The sequence below is a fragment of the Heloderma suspectum genome, chromosome 5 (genome assembly GCF_057233095.1).
Source record: "Heloderma suspectum isolate Gila_16-S chromosome 5, 16-S_ref, whole genome shotgun sequence".
Taxonomy (NCBI): Eukaryota; Metazoa; Chordata; class Lepidosauria; order Squamata; family Helodermatidae; genus Heloderma; species Heloderma suspectum.
The window spans coordinates 204,839,799-204,863,109 of NC_139462.1; the positions used below are offsets into that span (position 1 = coordinate 204,839,799).

The following is a 23,311-nucleotide window of genomic DNA, read 5'->3' on the forward strand; positions in this document are numbered from 1 at the left end:
GCATGCTGAATATCCCAGACTCAATGCCTGGCATCTCCAGGCAGATCTCTGCAAGACTCCCATCTGAAACCATGGAGAGTCAGTGCCAGTCAAATAGATGATATTGAGCTAGATGGTGAAAGGGTTGGACTCAGTGTAAGGTAGCTTCATATGTTCCTTTGAATAAGGTCAGAAGATGCCATTTTCATTTTGGATTTTGTTAATTATGGCCATTCAAGAATAAAGAAGTCAAAATACCATTGACAGTTTTATTCATAAATGTATTAAAAATATTGCTGAATGAACCTGAGCTATCTGATTTAATTCATTGAAACTACTTTGTGAGATATGTATTAATAGTCAAATATATTGCTTAGTATAGATACAACTTTTTGAAATCACATGCATACTTTTTGCTGGATCTCAAATTCTGCTTCGTTTGTCATCTGTATTTTTAGGTGTGGTGACATTGCTTACCTCAGATGCACACTCTTGCAAAGTTCCTACCACAGGTATTAACATGTTTGAATGAGGAGACTTGAGCAACTGAGCCAGCAGGGGGATACCTCCAGCCTTGCGTATTGCTTCTTTATTCCTGGCGCTTTTGCTACAGCTCCAGAGTGCCAAAGCCCCACAGCGTGCTACTTCAATTTCCTTTCCCTGGATCTGAGTGGGATTTGCTGATCCCATTGCTGAACAGTCTAGTAGGCCAACCTGACAGAAAAGATGGATCACTTTGACATATAATGAATGTAGCAATACAGGTGACCTACATACACACCAATGTGCCCAAAGCAGAGATTGTTTATGGGTGCTGGAACTACAAATTGTGTAAGATCTTCCTCTGCCTACAACAGCTGTACTAGAACTGAATGAAGGGAACCTCGTTTTTCCTAAACTTGCACTGGCTGCTGGTCAGCTTCTGGGTCCAATTCAAGAAGCTGGCTATTGCCTTTGAAGCAATGCAGAGTTTGAAGGCCATTGTACCTCTGGGAATGTCTTCACTCACCTGGATGACCACTGAGATTTTGTGGGGAAGCACTTCTGAGAGATGCATGTAGTGACTATAGGAGGGTTTTAAATGGTTAGTCCAGGTCTCTGGAATTCCTTCCTTAAGGAACACTGCCGGTGTTCATCTCTCTTTTGCTTTGGGATGCCAGTAACCACATTTTTATTTCATCAGGCATTTGTTAGTGAGTTTGACGTTATAATCTGGTCTCCTGTGGTCATTAGTTTAAATGAAAAGTTTAGAATGTTAAATTGGGCTACTTCTATTGGGCTGGATCCAGAATCTTCCTTTCGCAAGAGGAAGGGACCTTCTGCAAGAGGAAGGGCTCTGCTCACAGAAAGTCTCTCTGCCCAATTTTCAGAGATCCCCCCTCCCACACACACCACAGCTCACCCCATTAAGCAGGGTCTCCTGACTCTCTGTGTAGCATTTACAGGGGGCTGGAGGGGCTGCAGTGGAAAGGAGGGGGCAGGGAAGTCCACTTCCATCAGAACAGTTGAACAAGCATAAATCTGGATCCAACCCATAGTTTTTTTAAATAGTTAAAAAAGGTAGGTTATACGTTTTAATATATTTATTTCAACAGAAGAATTTGATTGCCATATGCAGTTAGAATGGACATTTCCACAGTGGTACTTAATCTCTGTATTGGAGCTTTCTTTTCAAATGGGAATGAAGGTCATGTCACACAAATGTCTGTTATCAAAATAGTAAAAGAAGGCAGTTTTAAGAAGAACATTTTGATATGAAAACTGATATTGGTTATAATGACTACTTACTAGCCTCTTGATTCCACCATGCTGACGGACTGTTCTTCGCGCTCGTTTGAATCTGGCCACGTTAGCTATTGTTTCAGCAGCCAAGCATTTCAGATCCTGATCTAGAGAATCAAGTATCTTAACCATGATTTGTAATCCTCCAAGATCAGCAATTGTCCTTCTGATCTGCGCATTTTGGCTAATTTCCTTCAAGATTTTTAATGAGCCAATCTAATTAGAGGAAGTAATGACATAATTAAGATTTTAGAAAATGTATATAGAGTCTGATTACTTGAGTTTAAAATACTGTGGGGGCTATTCCCCTTTCCATGGTGCAGAAAATGCCATGGTATCAGAAGCTAGACAGATGCAAAGATGAACTCCTCTAGGACAGCTAGACCTCTGCCATTTCTTTCATGCAGGCTGTTCCCAGAAGAGGCAGAAAAAGCAAAGCAAGGAAGCTAGGGATGTTACAGAATTCCACCACAGACTCCTGTGGCGGAACGGAGTCCATGGCGGAACGGAGCAATCCCCACCACCACCCCGCGAAACTTCCCCGGGATGGATCTTACCTGTTGTCGGCTGTCCGGTCCATCCGCTGCCCTGGTCTGCAGCCGCGAATAGCTGCCCCGGTCTGCGGCTGCCATGTCCCTCCCTATTTTAGTTGTGATAGGCTATGTAAGTATTTACGTAGCCTATCACGGCAAAGAGCAGGGACACAAATAGCGTCCGCTACGCCATTTGCATCCCTGCTCTTTTCATGATAGGCTACGTAAATATATACGTAGCCTATCATGGCTAACGCAGGGACGCAAATGGCGGCCACTACGCCATTTGCGTCCTTGTATTAGCTGTGATAAGTTACGTATATATTTACGTTGCCTATCATGAAAAGAGCAGGGACACAAATGGTGTAGCGGACGTGATTTGCGTCCCTACACTTTGTCGTGATAGGCTACGTAAATATATACATAGTCTATCACAGCTAACGCAGGGACACAAATGGCGGCTGCTACAGAGGTCCGTCTGCAGGCAGCCCGGTCCAGTGGCTCTGCAGACTCGCCGTGGAGCGGAGCCGGCTGGGGAGAATTCCGGGGGGAGGGACAGATCAGCTCCCCCCTACCGCGGACGCCCCCACCCGGAACAAGGTAAGGGATTCGTACATCCCTAAAGGAAGCTATTGCCTTCTACCTCCTACATCTGAGCCCTCAGGTGACAGGCAAAGCCATCCAGCAGAATCAATAGAGGACAGTTGAGAGGCAGAAAAGGATATGGTTACACAACAGAAGCCTACGCATCTCTACATAGCTTCAGCTGAGCTAAGCTGTGGTGATTATGGCTAACTTCCCAGGGTTTTTGGTCACTTTAAAAAGGAACAGCTTCACAAATGCTAGTAAGAATTTTGCATGGGAACTGTTCAGTGGCTAAAGAAGAAGTCTGGAATTGTTTATTTTCTCATAGTTTTACGTATTAAGAAGTGCCGTGAGCTTCTGTTGCATGAAGAGTGAAAGACCCAGAGCTAAGTAATAAAGTCAATATACAGTGCTTGGGTGACAGCTATTACGGTACATATGAAGAACCATTCATTCTGAGAAGCTAACTCACCTTACATTTGATTTCTTCAGTATCAAGCAAATTAATCAGTACTTCAAGACCCCCAACATCTCTAATTGCCAACTGACAAGTTTCTTGAGACAAGTTGAAATCTCTCATTGAACACAAGGCAATGACAGTAGCTGTCTGGTTACCTGCCTACAAATAATGAATACAATATATAGGATAAAATAATCAATACAATTTAGGGTAAAATACAACTTTTTACTGTACAAACACACTGATGAAGAAAAGCACACAGACACAAAGAAGACAGAGTAATGTCAGGGTGGACACTGAGCCCATAGAGTCCCAGAGTAGTTCTGATGCTGAGGAAGAGCAGTCGCTCCTCTCCCAGGAGCGACTGCTCTTCCTCAGCATCAGAACTACTCTGGGACTCTATGGGCTCAGTGTCCACCCTGACAAGTAAGGTGTGTGCGCGCATACACACGCACAAACACACAGATTGAAGGAGGAAAATATCCATATTGTAACTTTGCTGTTAGCACCCATTCTGTTATCCCTGTTAAATCATTACTCATGACACAATATAGCACGCTAATCAAATCAGCCCAGGGAAGGAAACCCCGTACTGCTCCTGCTGCTGCCCTTATAATGTCTGAATGCCTTTCCCCCTACCCCAGGTTGCAAGCAGCCCCCTGAGGATCCTGCTCTCACTTGATCTTAGACAAAAGGCCAAGAAGTGATGGATCCTGCTTTCAACTGAGATGCCTGTGGAACTGGGGCCAATCCAGCAGTAGCTCTCCTATCAGCTGTCTCACAAAACATTATACTCATCAAATAACTTGGAATGGTTACAGGTCTCTTCTGCGTGAACACTTGGTTTGTCATTTCTAGGTTTGCTGTTATATAATGTATGAAATTATTCTTAAAGCATAGTTGGAAGCTAAAACATAACTTTCACAGATAAGAACACCTATGAGTGAACAGTCATTTTATCTCCTTGTTATAGAAGCGTTGAGTTATCTTTTTGCTTCTTTATTTTGCTTTAATACAAAGAGCCCTGTGAAACATTGAAACTTTCATGTTCGCTCCCAAAGGACTTGCTCTAGTAAAAGGTATTGGACAATTTGCATCCAACTGTCTTGCATTTTTCATACAACTGTGTTTGTACTAAACTTGTTTTGTTACATTAAGCTTTTGCATGTCTCAAATGGGGACATATATAAGTGACATGGGCAGCAGTATTCACTGATGTTCCTCGCTGTTTCCACTAAGCAGTGGGGCCAAGGAAGAGAGGTGGGTCTGTGGATCTACATTCCACCATGGCTGGGTAGGGACTAAGGAAGTGGATGGGAGGGGACCGGTTTGGTTTACAGAGCATAGGTATAGCCACACAATGTCTGTGTAGAGGCTTCTAGCAGCTTGCATTATGACAATATTGGCCCATACCTGCATGGGTCACTATGCTCAACCTAAACTGCATGGACAGAGCTGGCTTCTCTGCCTGACCAACTGACTGGAGGTAGCAGCCGATTGGTACACAGAGTATGTATTTCATCATACAAGCAATGTACAAGTATTTCAAAAGGAAGTCTTTACTTTTAATTAATGGAATATCTAAATCCAACCTGTACTTTTTCTATCACATAAGAATTCATGCCATCATGTTATCTATTATATGTGTATCTGACACACACTATTTATATTCATCAAATATTTTAAAGCCAAGCTACTTATTCCTCCACAATAAATCCGAAGTAAAACTGTATGAAAATATACCATAGACAGTTTTTTTCTCTTTCAAAATTGCTTACGCAGTTTAATATAGATTTTTAAAGCAAAACCACAATAAAATATTTTTCATATGCTCCGACACATTAGTTCTATAGCATAACCATTACTACTGGTTGCCACAACAATTATCTTTTTGTCTAGTAGTTATTACAGAACGTTTTCAAGGACAGATTTTAACCAACATGGAAATGGTTAGCTCTCTATTAAATGTACACAAAAGCTGCATCATGTTGTTGCAGCCTTTGAAATCGGATACAGCATGTTGGATGCAAAATAAATTCTACTGGCATTGCAACAATCAATTTTAAAGCTTTAAATTAAAGGCAGATTTCTTTTCTAACTATCTAGCCCCTCTTATAAAATGGCTTAGCTTAAATATCTACAAATTTAAATGAATAGAATATGAATTCTAAAAAGAATGTGTATCATGCTCAGAGAGAAAACATTTTCTAGCCAATCTCGGGTGATAGCTGAAGTTCAGCATTCAGGCAAATGACAGTCACCTGCAAATAAAGAAAACCACTTTTATGAAATAAGATATATAATGTTCTTATATTTTATTCATCAGTGGGTTTATAAGAACAATAACAATTACAGTTTTACACAATACCAAAAAATGTAGGGAAGTGTACACCAAACCGCATACATTAGTTAGTACAAAACTATTACAAATATGAAACTTTGTCTGCCTAATGACTTTTCTTGTGGGTGAGCCAAAGAAAGGAGAATAATGGAAAAGAGCCCTCTGCTACTCCTTATAGAAATTTCTCAGTTGGTAAGCACAATGGGACTAGTTCACATACTCCACAGACTCCTTGGAGTCCATATGGCTCTTGTATAATTCAGTTCTAAGCATTATCTTACACACAGATCCCATCCAAAAGAGAAGTGAATGTATTGTTTCCCGGCACATACTCCTCAGTTTACTACTCCCTGGTACAAAAAAAGCTCTATTATCAGTCAAATGATAGTTTTTGCTAGAGAGAGACTATGAAAAAGGGACACCAAACACATATGTATACAGGAATATTACAAACTATTGTTTTATCTTGACTATACCTGCTTCCTTCCAAAAATCCAAGTAACAAATATTCCTTTGCTCCTTGGTATTTGATCCACTATGAAATTAAAGCCAAGAAAACCAGGCAGATAGTAAACCATATCCATTCATCCACATTATATCTCCCAAAGTATACGTATTGCCATGCTTTAAGACTTGCATTTATTTTTTAACTCCTCTTTAAAAGACAGGCTTGCACAACCTTAATCGAGAGTGCAGGTTGTTGTTTGCTGTATAACAGCTCACATTAAGCAACTGTTATCTTAATGAACTTGCAAAGTCACTGAGGAGCTCTGTTTTGATTGCATAGCTCAGTTTCCACCTAGGTGAGCTTACTACATCAGAGCAAAGCACACTGCTAACTAAATGAGATGTGTTTGATTATTCATTTGTAAGGTTGCTTAGCTGTGTTACACAGATTTGATCTAAACAAGTGTATGTGGTTATATTACTTGTTGGTATGAAGATATAAGTATCTCAGTTGTGGTATTACTGTAGGTTTTTTAAAACACTAATGTGCTCCTAAATGTTCATTTTCTGTTCCAACTTTTCATTCTGTTTTATAGAACACAGGTCAAGCTGCAACTTGTTAGAGATGAGTTATGGACGAGTATAACTGAGTTATGGAATAATTCCTTGCCCCATTTCCTGAATCTTCTGGAGTTCTTGGGCTACAGCCTGGCAGTGAATAAAACATACAAATTAAAATAACCAGGGCCAGTGGAAAATCATAACCATGATAAAAATCACAGATTCCATAATGTTCACATTACATGTCTGTAATGCGTGGAAAATGACTATTGTTTAAGAGCTAATTAAGCACTGACACCGTCAGGCCTGGTATGTCTCAATAACAAGGGAGTGCATGCAGTAAAATTCAGATTAAAACTGTTCCCAGGTTTTCTGAAAACAAAAAACAAAAAATAACCACATGATACCAGGGGTGGGGGGTGGGGGGGACCTGGGACTTTCCCAGAATGGGGGTTCTTCCAGAAGGACGGTACTACTAATTGAAAGACATTATGCAGCTATTCTGTCTTTTCGTCCTTAACAGATCTTTTTCGGGTAAGGAAAAAAATGAAAGAAGTGGTGAGAAAACATGGGAAGGCTACATATTGAAGATGATGACGCCTGGACCCCTGTAAAATTCCCTGAATGAGGCAGTGCAATTGCACAATAAAAGCCTTGTCTGAAAGTACTCTGGATTCAGAGTATAGTTCTGAGCTGTTGCTCATATGTCTCATATTGTACATTACCACCATCCTCTCTTCTACATGACTTCCTGACCTCTTCATTGTGCACAGTGTACAAAATTACTGAGGGAGACAAACTCCAATCTGGGATTTGATGCCATTATTTATTTCTACGTCTCTGGGTTGTATACTTAATTGTCTTTCTCTACTTGTAGCCAAGATTGGCTAGACGTTAAAGTGATGAAGCAGTACAGAAAGAAGAGTGGATGAAACCTGGGAGATTGGCAGAGTCACTTTCCACGTGCTTTGCTGAGGAAATCTGTCCCTCTCTCATGTTGTAGGTTCTCAGTGAAAACTCTGGACTGAACCCTGTGGGCAGAGAGTTCTTTCTTTGAGTCCTTCTCAAGTGTCAGAGAGCATCATAGGTTATCCTGCTCTGACATGTTAAGGATCCTTCCAGTTTGTATTTCTGATGTAAAGTCAGTAATTAATATTTAAACAACCCATCCTGGCTTTAATACCTTTAACAAAGGTACTTGGAAAATTAATCAACATTGGCATTTGACATTCAACTTTCTGAGGTTCAAAAAACACATATTATATGCAAAGACCTTTAATGGTAGTACAATGGTTCCTTTGTGATAAAAAGCAGTTTCTGTGGTTCAATCAGGAGTGCAGAGACTCCTTGCACTTGCCCCTTTCCCTACTTGCTATTTCCCAGCCTCAACATTCCCCCACCCACCCCCATCATGACCATGGGGGCTTAAATGCCTGGATTCAAAGCTTCATTAAGAAGAAAAGGTGCTGAGAGGGTGAAATTTTCTTTGAATGGAATCTTCATAACCTGTTTTTTGCTTATTGTGTGAATAATTTCTAAGTAGTCTCTCTATACTAGGGATGGAGAATGTGTGGCCCCGCAGGTGTCGTTGGACTACAACTCCCATCATCTGTCACCATTGGCCATGTTGGCTAGGGAGGTGTGGTCCACCAACATCTGGAGGGCCACACACTCCCCAACCCTGCTCTATACCTATTGATTTATTGATTTGAGGAGAGAAGGAAAAAGAACAGATGCAACAGAAACAACAGACTTCGAGGCAGACGGCTTTCGGCTTTCTTTCAGTTTACTTTGCCAAATTTAATCTCTCCTTCACCACAGGGATTAGAGCATTAGAGAAGGGTCCAAGTGCCTAGGATGGCCATTTTGTTTGTTTTAGAGAAACATTTAAAAGTGTACTCTTTGAAAGCCTTGACCCTTTTGCCAGCCCACAAGTGTGTGGCAGCTGTCATGCAGACACTGCATGCACAGTGAGTAACTGCTAGATAGCATAAGAGCTTTTTAAACGACATCGCCTTGTTTCCACCATGCTCCCCTCCCCATAGACCAATCAGAGTACATGGCTTGCACATCACTTCCTGGACCTTGATGCTTCTGCTTGATGTCAAATGCCAAAGAAATCACTGCACGCTTCTCAAAGTGGGGCTGATAATGGGGGAGGAATCTGGGGAAGCTCTGCTCTCAGCTTCTGGCAAGAGCTGCAGCTGCCACAAGTGGGTGTGGGGTCATGGCTGGGCCTGCAACAGTGTCTGTGAAAGAAATTTAATGAGACTAATCTGGGAAGACCCATTGCTCCTTCAGACTGTCAAGAAAACAGCAAGCAGCTGAACCTGAATAAAAAGTTGGGCAATTTGGCTGCATCGGAGCCAACGGATTTTCCAAGGAAAAACTAAACCATATGAACAGAGTATTAAAATATAAGGGGAACAATACTTTCAGGGAACAAACAATTCACTCAGAAAGCAAGCTCTTTAAACTCACAGAAGAAGTCTACTGAGATCTCTGAGTATGTCTTTCAAATGACAGCTTATATGAGATTCAAACACACAAGGGCCTACATGCCATATAATAGCAACTTAAATATTACCTAGTCCTGATAGTTAAGTGCTTTTAAAATAACAGTGATATAAATAATAAGGAAAGAAAACAGTTGAAGGACACACAAGTCTCAAGGCCATCAATGCATTTGCAGGTCACCTCTGAGGACAATTTTCAGTTGCCAAATGGACACCCATTTTAGCCACTGAGGAAACAAGAACCTTGCTAGTTTAGACTAGGTCAGTCTAAAGGACATGTTTCCCATAGTGGCCAACCAGATGATTCCAGGAAGCCCGCAACCAGGGCATAAAATAATAGCCCTCCCTATTTCTGTTTCCACTCAGAAACTTGCATTTAGTGGCATGTAGGTTCTGAAGATGAAGGTTCTATTTAGCTACTTATTTATTTATTTATTTATTTATTTCATTTCTATACCGCCCAATAGCCGAAGCTCTCTGGGCGGTTCACAAAAACTAAAACCAAACAACACACAATAAAACAATTTAAAATATATAGAACATTAAAACCACAGTATAACAATACAACCACAATAAAACCTAGCAGCAGTACAGGAGTTTAAAATACAGATTTAAAACAGCAAAGATAAAAATTTAGAAAGCTAAAATGCCTGGGAAAATAAAAAGGTCTTCACCTGGCGCCGAAAGGAGTACAATGTAGGCGCCAGGCGAACCTCACTAGGGAGCTCATTCCAGAGCCGGGGTGCCACAACAGAAAAAGCCCTCCTCCTAGTAGCCACCCGCCTCACTTCCTTTGGCAGGGGCTCACGGAGAAGGGCCGCTGATGATGATCTTAAGGTCCGGGCAGGCACATATGGGAGGAGGCGATCCTTCAGGTAACCTGGCCCCAAGCCGTTAAGGGCTTTGAATGTTAACACCAGCACTTTGAATCGGGCCCAGAAACGGACTGGCAGCCAGTGCAGCTGGAAAAGTACTGGCGTAATATGAGCTCGCAGGCCAGTCCCTGTTAACAATCTTGCTGCCCTATTTTGGACCAGCTGAAGTTTCCGGACCGTTTTCAAAGGCAGCCCCACGTATAACGCATTGCAGTAATCCAGACGAGAAGTTATCAGAGCATGGATAACTGTAGCTAGGCTATCTCTGTCCAGATAAGGGCGTAGTTGGTATACCAGCCGAAGCTGATAAAAAGTGCTCCGTGCCACTGAGTTCACCTGTGCCTCAAGTGACAGTTCTGGATCCAAGAGCACCCCCAAACTACGAACCTGATCCTTTAGGGGGAGTGCAACCCCCTCCAGAACAGGTTGAATATCACCTAGCCGGGCAGACGAACCACCCACTAACAGTACCTCCGTCTTGTCTGGATTGAGTTTCAGTTTATTAGCCCTCATCCAGTCCATTACCGTGCCCAGGCACTGGTTCAGAACAGCCACTGCCTCACCTGGTTTTGATGAGAAAGAGAGGTAGAGCTGGGTGTCATCCGCATATTGATGGCACCTCAGCCCACACCTCCGGATAACCTCCCCCAGCGGTTTCATGTAGATGTTAAACAGCATGGGGGATAGAATAGAGCCCTGTGGAACCCCATGGCACAATTGTCATGGCACAGAGCAATAATCCCCCAGCACCACCTTCTGGAATCGGCCATCCAAGTAGGAGCGGAACCACTGTAGTGCAGTGCCTCCAACTCCCAACCCAGACAACCTATCCAGAAGGATACCATGGTCAATGGTATCGAAAGCCGCCGAGAGGTCCAGGAGAATCAACAGGGTCGCACTCCCCCTGTCCCTCTCCCGGCAGAGGTCATCCCACAGGGCGACCAAGGCAGTTACCGTTCCAAAACCAGGCCTGAAGCCCGATTGAAATGGATCTAGATAATCCGTTTCATTCAAGAGTGCCTGGAGCTGTCCTACAACCACCCGCTCAAGCACCTTGCCCAGGAAGGGGATGTTGGCCACTGGCCTATAATTGTTAACATCCTCTGGGTCCAGGTTAGGCTTTTTCAGGAGTGGTCTAATTACTGCCTCTTTTAAAGCAGCAGGCACCACTCCCTCTCTCAAGGAGGAATTTACAACCTTCTGGACCCAGCCGGACAACCCCTCCTTGTTTGATTTAATAAGCCATGAAGGGCAAGGGTCAAGCACACAAGTGGTCGATCGGACTTGGCCAAGCACCTTGTCCGCATCCTCAGGCCTCAGTAACTGAAACTCATCCAATAAAACTGGACCAGACGGTGCTCTGAACGCCTCTACCAATGGAACTGCATTAATGGTGGTGTCCAATTCATGACAAATCTGAGCGACTTTATCCTCAAAGTGCCGCGCAAACTCGTCACAGCGTGCTACCGAGGGTTCCACCGTCTCTCTCCCTGGCCCAGAATGTAACAGGCCGCGAACCACTCGGAAAAGCTCCGCCGGACGACACTGAGAAGATGCAATGCTGGTGGAAAAGAACTGCCTCTTTGCCACCCTCACCGCCACAGAGTAGGCTCGATAGTGGGCTCTTACCTACTGTGATTAACAGCCCTTTTGATTCTAAGAGGTGATGCAGAGCAGGAATGTAAACTGTGACACAAGACAGCTGGCACCAATAGTTAAGTCCAGTCTGATCTATAAGAATGTTCATTTGGAAGTAGTACTCTTAGTGTTTTTTTCTCTATCAGGAGGACTCTGGTGGTGCCTTTTACATCATCAAATATCTCAAAGAGGATGCTACAGTCTGCTGCACCCACAGCTTGTAGCAAGAAGTCACCCGAACAATGGGTGACATGGATAAGCTCCACCATGTCCTTGAGTGCCCATTCCAGAAGAGATCTGCTGGATCAGACCAAAGGCCTATCTAGTCCGGCATTCTGTTTCCCCAGTGGTCAACCAGATGCCTATTGGAAGCCCACAAAAAGGACATGAGCACAATAGTACTCTCCCATTCATGCTACTCTGCAACTGATATTCAGAGGCATAATGCCTTCATGACTAGTAGCCTTTCATAGTCTTATCCACTTTGAATTTGACTAATCTGTCCAAGTTGGTGGCCATCACTACATCTTGTGATAACAAATTCCATAGTTTGCCTATGCACTGGATGAAGAAGCACTTTCATCTGTCTCTCCTGAATCTCACACCATTTAGCTTCATTGAATGATCCCAGACTCTAGTATTATGAGGGAGGAAGACTTCTCCCTGTCCACTTTCTCCACACCAGGCATCATTTTATAGACCTCTATCATTATCCCCTTACTTGTCTTTTTTATAAAACGAAATAGCCCCAAATATTGTAACCTTTCCTCACAGAAGAGTTACTCCAGCCCCTTGATCATTTTGATTGTCCTTTTCTGCATCTTGTACAATGTCCTTTTTGAGGGGTGGTGACCAGAACTATGCACAGTATTTCAAGTGTGGTCGCACCACAGATTTGCATAAAGGCATTATTATATTGGCAGTTTCATGTTCAATTCCTTTCCCAATGATCATCAAAACAGATTTTTTTTAATAGCAGCCACACACTGGGTTGACAGTTTCTTCACTACCCAAGATTCCTTTCCTGTTCAGTCACCACCAGCTCAGATCCCATCAGTGTATACATGAAGCTGGGATTTTCTGCTCCAAAGTGCATCACTTTATGCTTTCTTACACTTAATCATATTTCCCATTTAATACCCATTCTCCCAGTTTGGAGATATTCTTTTGGAGCTCTTTGAAATCTCATTTTGTTTTACCACTCTGAATAATTTGGTGTAATCTACAAACATAGCCACCTCCATGCTCATTCCTAACTCCAGGCCATTTATGAAGAAGTTAAAAAGCCCTGTTCCCAGTACAGATCCTGGAGGAGATTATAGCTTATAACCCTCCATTTCAATAACTGTCCATTTATTCCTCCTCTCTGCTTTTTGCACTTTAAGCAGTTACTAAGAGGACCTCTCCTCTTATCTCATGACTGCCAAGTTTGCTCAAGAGTCTTTGGTGAGGGACTTCGTCAAATGCTTTTTGAAAGCCCAAGTAAAAAGTCCAAGCTGACCAAGTGGCAAAATATAATTGGCTTTGAGGGTCATTCTGTAATGGTCAGAGGTGAGACTACAGTCCTTTGCTGGGCATCTCCCCTTGATTGCTTCATTTCTCTCTACAGCAAGGGCATAAGAAACCAGGTGGAAACAAAGGCATATGTCCCAAATAATGTCTCCTGGTTAATTTCTCAGAAGATCCCACCCAAAAGATGTTACTGGCAGCAGCAACTAATTCATGGTGTTTGGATCAAAACTGGGGTACATCTGGCAAATAAAACGGAGCCAAAACACATGATGTATATCCCATCTAACTGAGGAGTTATTGAGTCCATTACCTGATCTACTCATCATAGAGCAGCCAAGCTTCACAACCCCCAAAAATGTATGTGGGCCCTATGCATAATTAATTTAAAGCTCAAATATTTAATTAAATGCCAAGTACTTTTAAGTTAGGCCAGTGATATGACCCTCATGTAAGTTGTGCAAGCTCCTCTTGGAAGCTTGGTATTTCTTAGATCCTGCTCTTTCCACCTTGAACCATCCTTTATATCTTCAAAAACCTGGGAACATGAAAGAATATTGGGCTGATTCAGAAGTAACACCAAGCATGATTTGAACTAACTATAATTTAGACTTTAAAACATTATTTGTATTCCAGGCTTACAGGTGAACCATGGTTTGTGTTTTCCCTCTTTCTCCATTTTCCCCAAAGAATCCCCAGATGTTTTCACAAATTGGGACACTCCAAGCCTGGAGCAACATTCCAAACCATGGTGTTTCAGTTCAGATACAACACCAAATCAACTTCAAATTGTGGTTTCAGGTCCTGGTTTGGGTAGCCACTCACAAACCATGGTTTGTTGCATGGTGTTGGTTCGGCCATCATGATAAACCATGGTTTGGCATTATACCTGAACCATCCCAAAAATCTAATAGTCAAATGAAAACCCAGTGACCCCATAATGTGAAGGATTATTGGCTGTGGCTGCCTTCTTACTCTGATCCTCCAAAACACTCTGAAGACATCCTCAGAATTTGATATCTACTTTACTTTTTGGCCCATTTTGTAGTCTCATAAGCCCCTGATTGGAGACTCACACCCAAGGTGGCACCTCATCAACAAAAGCTTCAGCTATGACTCATCTTCATCCCTTCAACTTCTTCTCACGTGGTGCTGAAGCCAGTCTTTCCTGCTGGGTTTTGCATGACATTTTCCGAGCAGTTATGTTCCTGTCTATCTCCAGGTCTCTAGAGATGTGGTTTCTTTTGAGGCAAAGCTCTTCAGGTTGGATCAGCCCTATTGCTTTTTGAGGGACTGTGTGTATTTGCCCCTATCGACAAAGGAGATCAGGATGCCACTGTTAGGGCTCTTGGCTGTGCCAGTACTTTTTTTCTCCAAAGATTCTCAATATATTGGCTAAGCTGCTCAGCTTTCTCTTTAAGAGCCTGCAAGGTGAACGAGTCCAAGAAACTTCAGCCCACTATTTAAGGCCAATATATTTTGTAACATCATCCAGGAGGCAGAACCTCTGGGGTTCCTGAATCAAAAGCAAGTGGGCTAACACTTAAGACATTAGAACAGAATATGAGGCAACACAGTTGCCTGCTGCACACAAAATTAGCTAGGCCACATGCTATAAGAGACCTGTAACAGTCCTCTGCCAAATCGCAGTGAATGCTCATACTTTGTTAAAATACAGTAGTACAAAAGAGTAAAATTGCAAAAGTATGTAATACCTTACAGGTACAGCAGTTTGGGACCTCTACATTTGAAAGTCCTCCTTCAATTTATGGATGTCCCTCTCCACTTCTACTAGCATATTATTGATTACATTTTCTCATGATCTATTATTTCTGGGTGTTTTTTCTCATAAAGTTAAATTTTCCCATGTGGTTACATTTTTAATTTTTGTGATTACTACTGTAATCCGTTTTGCTTTATCAACCAATAACAGAGTTTTGAAGAGCCAATTTTATCTTTTCTTCCCTCCCTCCCCCCTCCCCTTTGGGCCTTTTTTTGTCTTGGAGAGTTCCCTTTTTTTCCTTCTGAGCGCTATTTGCATGAGCAATTATATTACCATCTACATTTAATGGATCATGCATAAAAAATCTTTTTAGTACAACCAGTCCATAAGTCATTTCCCAGCTGCTATCTGTGTAGCTAATTTGATCCAGAAATATCATACACTGTTAAAAAATCTTTCCAACAAAGAAGAATGAAACAAATTAAAGTCTTTTATAACTTTTGACATTTATGGGAGGGTCTAGAGAAAACCAGTCTCTGTTGTTTTTTAAAGCCAATCTTAAGCAATTCAGTTCTCTACTCCATGATGATGAGCATCTAAATCCAAGTAGATAACAAGTGGCAAACAAACATTTATTTTGGAAAGCTACTGTGATATACTGCATAATTAGAAACACAGCAAAAGTCTGAGGACAACATGACTGTCGCCACACTTCCCTTTCATGTAGTGAGCCCGCAAATCACTATTTATCATTCACTGTTTATGAAGAGGAAGGAGATTACCCTTCTCTTTCATAATCTACAGTTGCCTTTAGCAGCTATTTGTTGTCTTCCATGTGGAGGATATTAATTTGTCCTAAGTGTTGAGATAATTTTGTCATTGAAAATTGATATGGAACTGTTGGTGGTGTTCATTTATACTTATTTAAATAGATATTATGGTTGGCTATTGTTTTTCCTAGCCATTAAGAACAAAGATGCTAAGTAGAAACTTTCTAGTATTTATGGAATTCATGGTGTTACCTATGAAAAACAACCTACTGAGGAGTGTGTGTACATATGTATGAAAAGTAGTGCATATGCGGTATGTTATGAGAGATGGCATGAGAGCTGGAGGAACAGGAAACTAGGTTTAATCAACAGTGTAGGCTCATTTTGTACCTCTTGTGTAAAAAGGCAGCCAAGAAATTTCTCAACGCACAAGGCTTTGGTGTTCCTAACTTTGAGGGGATACCCCTGGGTGTCCAGTTGTCAGTGATGGCAGTAGCTTGGAAACTGAGGGAGAGGGCACTGGAGCCCAAACCTTCCTCATCGTTTACAGGCAAAGGCTCATCTGCTGTGAAAAGTTCCCTTGGTATGGCATTATCCTCATGTCATGAGCCCTATGACATCCTCATGGTATCCTCAAATCACGTAGCCTGGGTTCACAACAGCAACATTGCACTTGTACAGGGTTGCTGCTTGTGTGAATCAGGCCACTGATTTGTGCTGTAACGTATACTAAACAATGCTGCAAAACTGGCAAATATCTTTGTAGCACAAAATAACGCTATGTGTGAGCTATGTGGTAGCTTAAGTACACAAGCTAATTTTTTAATCATTACCGAATACTATTTTATGTTTCTTTATACTTCTGTCATATTCAAGCAGAAGAGTTCTGGAATTAATTATATATGTTTTATCTGTATAGACTAAGTCTACTGTTCTTCTCAGTATTCCAGACAAGAAATGGGAGATAACATGCCACACTACTTAAATTTAATAGGAATTCCTCTATGGCATTTTCATATGCAACTCACAGATAATATAATAAAGTGAAATAAATTGGGGACCCTCTTTTTTTTTAAAGCACAATAAATTATTTTCTTTTTCAGCATAACTTCAAAATTGATACTGTGTGCACCTTATTTACTTTTATGGAAAAGAATATTCTTTTTGCTCTTGTTTAGATTCCTGCATGTACAAATATTACATGTCTGATGCTTTATTTCCAGATTTTCTTTCATTTCCAGTGGTGCAAAAAAAAAAAAAATGCAATTCCACACGGACAATACTTTCCGCCTGTTCTGGTTGCTCAGATATCTGAATCCAAGTTAGTAGTACAGCCACATAAGAAATCAGAACCATGGGGATAAAGTTGCTTCTGCCAATATTTGATCATTTGCCAGAAACTGGAAGTATGATTAAAATCTTCACAATTTGTCTCTTGAAACTTTTTAGTTAGCACTACAAGTACATCAAGGTTCATAGGTTCACACACACACACACACACACACACACACACACAGGCCAATCCAGCAAGGAGATGTGCATATGGAGAAATGCACCTATGATGCTCATCTAGCCCTGTGGAAGTGGCTGGATGTGAATGCAGACGCAATTAAGAACTGCCATGGGTTGCATGACACAAGTTGCATGTCATTAGAGTTGGACTGGAACCACAGATATTAAAAGGCAAAATATACCCCAAGTCATATCTTCCCTCCTCTCTTTTAAAGCAAAACTATACTTTGTGATGTAAATTCTTACATCAGGGTTTAAATACTCATTCCATTCCAGGATTTTACTTTTTTAAAGAAAGTTTTTCAAAAATTCATGAGTAACATTTTGCCTCAGCACATGAAACCAACTGCCTCCTTTATAAAATGTGTTTAAAATGTAATAGATATTAATTTATCACTCATATTTTTACATGCTCCAAGCATAATTAAATTTGAAATTGGGTGTAACTGTAGATCATATTGTTGTGACATACACTCAGACCTTCTACCACAATTTGATTAAGAGCAGATTTTGAAAATGAGTAGTACATCTTCCAGCTACATTAGTGTCACACCACATTTGCAATGCTATCCTAAGTATATTTACTCAGAGGTAAGTCCCACTGCAGCTTTAAATTGCAATACTGCCGGTGGCTGTTTGTAACAACAACAACAAAGATATCATCACTGAATAAACTGCAAGATATAAGCTGACATATATTTATAAATAAATAGTCTCATCAGACTAATTTTTAACTAATTTCTCTTGCACAAGAAACATTTTAATCAAAATTATTCCTTATTTGGTGTGGTGGAGGTTTTTTTTTTTTTAATTTGGTAAAGTCAATACAGGAGAAAAAAACCAAAATTCTTTCAGAGAGCTAAATTATGACTAGGTCTGCAAAGTTAAAAAGAGAAGTTTCAGTGGTGTATAAAACTTCATATGACCTCGGAATCCCACTTGATTTTCTTTTGTAAACAACAGTGTAATTCATCAACTAACTTCCCAGAAAACAAGAGGTTTTTCGGAATCTTAGTAGAGTATTCCACAGCACACAGTGCATTTACTCACCCACTTTCTTAGCACAGACAGTATGTAGCTCACTGGGCAAGAGGCCATAGCTCAGTCCAACTTCAAAGGAAAATGCTGCTGCTTCCTAAACACTCATTACTAGCGCACCAAACTGTCCAAGCCTCTCTTGCCAGCAGCTCCAGGGCTTTAGATTGGAGAGCCAAAGCAGCCTCGGTCTGGTTAAGATCTTACCTGAAAACTGCGTAAAGTCATGTTTTCCACTCATCTTATAAACTAATACCAATCTCAATTGTCTGAGTTCAGGTCCCTTTGCAGCCAAAATGGCACCATCCATGCACAAGTGGAAGGTAACAGCAGACCCCAAAGTTTGCAAAAACACCAAAAAAATATTTAGTGGAAAAAACCCTAAAGGGGAGAGATCACTCAAAACAGCCCAGTCAGGACTGAGCATGCTTGGTGAGCATGGAAAGATGACTTGACTTTGGCAGGGAGAAAACAGAAAACCAGGCATAGGGGAGAATGGAGGTTCTTGAAAGAGGGAAAGGCTGGCTGGAATACTGAATAGAAGCACTCAACGTTTCAATAAATCATTGTAAGTCCCACTTGTATATTTTTAATTCCAACTTCACTGTATCTTATTTTACTGGATTGCCAGATTGAGGACATGATCCACAAAAGTGCCCTAAGAGACTGAAGATATGACTGCCAGCTTGATTGTGGGCACTGCTTTGGTATTACAAAAGAATTCTATAGAGTCACCACAAATACAGTTTCAAAACGTTTTTAAGATACAAATTAACTTCGGGGGATAATAAGAAACGAGGAAAGAAAAAGACCCCTGGAATGAAGTTTTATACTTTAATTAGAACAGAATAATTATTCTGTTATTTGAAATCTTCTCAAGATTTAAGTCAAAGTTCGTTTACCTTAATATATTTCACTAATTTTTGAATTTGCCAGTATTCCGATGGCAAATCAGTGTTAATTTCTTGATGGCGCTCAGGTTGTTCTTCGTCTTCTTCACTCTCTGAGGAACTTTCACTAACATCTTCGGGCTTTACTGGAACTTTACTAAACAAAAAAAAAAAAAGGGTTTTATCAGACAATGCTGGTGTGCAATTTCACTTCAACATGGCTTACAGAGAAATCTTATGCAAGTCACATTGAAATGGAATCTGCTCATACTCTGTATTAACACAACTTCATGTATTTATACAGACACTGTTTGCTATGACCTTAATGCTAGTGTAGCTATTGGAATGTCATCCTAAGCACTTGTGTCACATAGCATCAAATTTTATGACTAGAGCCATCACCATGTGTATAGCTCTTCAAAGTGATCAAAGCACTTCAGAAGCATAACGTCTGCAACACTTACAACAACTCTATAAAGTAGTTCGGAATTATTATTTCCATATTCCACATGGCAAACTAAGGCTGAGAGAGACAGGCTTACAATCTGAGCTCAGTCTCTTAGGGACAAACTAGAGTGACTACTGACAGGCTTCAGTTTCTACTTGACCCTAGCTGTGACAGGCTCCAAATTTGATTAGAGCACTGGGTGGGGAGGATTAACCCTTTCCCCAGGCAATTTTCCCAATCAAGTTTCCCCAGCCAAGTAGATTTTCTCACAACGAATAAAATGATAAATGGACACAGTATCTTTTCCCCTGTGCTTGCAGTGCAGGGAGGACATGTGTACAACTGTCATTGGGAAAACAGCCTGCAGGGAAAGCGTGAAGCACTCTCCCATCTTTTGCTTCTCCAATTAAATCTGTAGCTCACTGTAGTAACATTAAAGTATAAGCAAAAACTGTAAGAAGATATTCCATGTGTCTCCCATATTACCTCTAGTTTGGCCTAATTGCTATGCTACACTATCAGCTTTTACAAAACTAACATACAAAATCTGGCACAAATATCTCCATGAACACATATTAGCTCATACCTATGTTTGTATTTAGGTTAGTTAGATTCTATAGCTAACTAAATTACGCCAAGTTTACACAGTCCACTTATAGTTTCTTTTTTTTTTAAATCATTTGTTTGGACCCCTATGACTTTATGCTGATGAAGTCTGTAAAATCAGAGAAAGAATGTGACTGTCAATGAAAACTCTTGGAATAGATGCATTTGTTTGTTTTTCAGATTTTGATACCCACTTAGTCCCGCAACGTTAAAGGAGCGAGAGAGACAGAAATTACCAAAAAAAAAACCAAACCTCTCTTGGAAGGGGTATTTAAATAGCAAGGGCAAAGCCTTTCAAAAATGAGATCTGTCCATGTACCCTGGTTAAGAAATGTGAGCTAAGGAAATGTCTATTAAGAGCCAAGTTACTGGTACAATAAGCCAAGCAATCATCTTCTCTCTATGATTGGAAAAATGGTAGCAGATGCAAGTATGAGACAATCCTGCCAGAACCAACAGGTTTATATTTTCAGCTTGGGAGTTCCCTCTTCGGTCATGCACAGGAGTGGGGATAACCGGAGAACTTTCCATTTCAAAAACTACTGAGTAAGGTTCTCAGTAGATGATAGCAGCCTTTAGACTATTCGATTCTATTAGAATTTTCTCATATGAGATGTTGATATCATTTGGAAAGCATTTACAGTTAGTTTACTGTTTGTGTTGAAAGACGGTATTTTTGTAATTCAAGGAAGAGATAAATAATGTAAAGAGATGACATACCCTTTAACAGAACCAGGGGGTGTTGCACTGGATTTTTTCTTGCCATCTGGAGGCACAGGTTTGCTTTCCTTTTCCTCCTTGCTTTCTTTCCTTGCTCCTTTGCCTCTAAAAATATTTCATATTCAGTGTTATAGTGATATTTGATATTTATTGTTTGATATTCAGTGTTATAGTGAATGTATCATAAAAGTGTGTATATTTATATATGAAGTTATTTAATCATTGATTTAAATTGATTAATGACATAGTATATTAAGTTTAAAAGAGAATGTTTTTAGTTTAAAAAAACGCAGATACCATCACAAATTAGCAGCAAAAAAATTTGAATCTAGAATTTTAAAACATTGGCCACAATCCAACAGACAGGTAGACTGAGCCTAATGATTTCAGCACACTTAATTTTTTATTGGATGTTGGCCACGGTATTTTAATACTAAAATAGTTCAGGGTTTTGTTTCTGTTTTTACTTTTTCCAGAATAATAACACAAGCTGCTTTTATAAAGAATAAATCACCTAAATAGATATTTAATTTTTAAAACTACCAAGTGATTGAATTCCTCCATTAACACTAATTTAAAATGAAGATACCAATATTCAAATATGTATTTCAGGCTTAGGGTGCGATCCACAACCTTTGGGACAACAGAAGCAGCATATCACCCAGCCAAGAGCTGCAAGACTATGGCATTCTGTTCTTCCCAAGACTTGGCTTGAGACATTGCTGCAGCTTATCACTGTTCTCTGCTGATTGGCTGGAACATTATGGGAGGAGTATCATTCTAACACAGCATGGTTGTGGATTGCACACATGAATAATTACATTTAGTCACCTGAAATGAAAATGTGGTCAACAAATATAGAACTATTTTAGGTAGATACAAAATATTCTTCCAAGCAGGCCAGCTGGTGGCCACGGACACAAGGTATACCTATACTGAATCCTTTGGGTGGAGTTTTTTTGTCCCAAGATCAGTAGAAAGGGCTAGCTGTATTAAATCCTTGACTTTCCCTGATCACCTTTCAAAGGTCTTTGCACAGAAATATGTGCGTACATCTGACCTGCAGTAGGTGCTTAATATATTAGAAGCGTAGCAGCTGAGAGAGACAAATCTGTTGATATCAGTTGTATAAATCCCAACACATTTTGAACAGATAGTTCTTCATCAGGGACACCTGTTGTAAATTGTTAGATGACTTGTTTCAAAAGGAGCAGCTAATCTAGTACCTTTTTTAATGGTAGCACTGATGGAGATATTTGCTTGAAAGGTCTTGAGATTTATACACCTGGTATCAATACATTTGTATGCGGTACTTGTTATTCTGTTTGGGTTTTTTTTTTTAACTGCCTTGTGCTTTCTTGGTGTGTTCTGCTCTGTATATTGCCTGAGCTCAATAGTTGAGATTCAACCCAGGAACCAGGTTATCAGTGACTAAAACCAGGTTTGGGTGACAAAGATGACAACTTTCAACATGGCAGTCTTGCGGTTTGGGCAAAACAGTTGTGTTGTCCATGCAGATCCTGCTACTCTGTATGAATTAACACTAACTGCCACGGGGTTTGGTGTGGTGTATGTTGGACTAGACCTGAGGAGACCCAGGTTCAACCCCGTCCCTGGGTTGTTTAGTGTTACATCCAAATCCAGATCTCTGGCTTGTCTCTACTCTGAGAAGCCAGAAAAATAACCCCCAAACAAACCATAGGTTCTTCCTCTGGCTTCTCAGGGGAGAGACAAGCCAGGTTTGGACACAACACTAAACAATCCAGGGATGGGTTGTTTCACCCCTCCAGCTTGCAGCAGGAGCCAGCACACTTGCTCTCTCACACAATTTAAAAAAAAACCCACCCGGGTTGTTGTGATATGTGAACCAGGCCTATATGTTGCCTTCAGCTCCTTGGAAGAAAGGCAGCATCTAAATGTGATAAATAAGCAAATACCCGGAACATGTGGATTGGAGGTGACAACCCAGTCATAAAGCACTACTTTTGGAAGCACCATTAATCTGCTGGTCACATGTGACATTCTGACCTGTTCCATATTCCAAGGCATCAGCTTGCTTGTTAGATTCTATCAGCTGCTTCTCAACTCTTCCCAAGTTTAATTCATGTATACCATACTCCCAGACCTGGCTTGGTTGCTGATTTGAGGTTCTGACTTGATTATTACCCAATTCTAACCAACTGTCTAGGTCAGTCCTAGCCATCTTTGCAAATTCTGCTATCTGTTTTGGAATGCACTTCAAATGAAGAAACAGGTTCGGATACAAACATTTTAAAGAAAAAAACCAGATAATGCTCTTCCTTCTAAATTAGCGTGGATTACACAAAGGATTGCTAAGAATACTGTGAAAGACAATAATAGAAACAGAAAAAGAGACTGTG

General features: G+C 40.7%; 1 protein-coding gene across 1 annotated transcript in view; it reads right to left on the reverse strand.

Moving 5' to 3' along the window:
- The window catches only part of ODAD2 (outer dynein arm docking complex subunit 2), a 117,202-nt gene that overhangs the window by 62,789 nt on the left and 31,102 nt on the right, over nucleotides 1-23,311 (reverse strand). The window contains exons 9-13 of the mRNA XM_084859132.1: nucleotides 20,931-21,035; nucleotides 19,169-19,313; nucleotides 3,352-3,498; nucleotides 1,768-1,977; nucleotides 457-693 (exon numbers count right to left, since the gene is read on the reverse strand). Coding sequence (XP_084715258.1) covers nucleotides 457-693; nucleotides 1,768-1,977; nucleotides 3,352-3,498; nucleotides 19,169-19,313; nucleotides 20,931-21,035 — 844 coding nt within the window. The remainder of the gene's footprint in view (nucleotides 1-456; nucleotides 694-1,767; nucleotides 1,978-3,351; nucleotides 3,499-19,168; nucleotides 19,314-20,930; nucleotides 21,036-23,311) is intronic.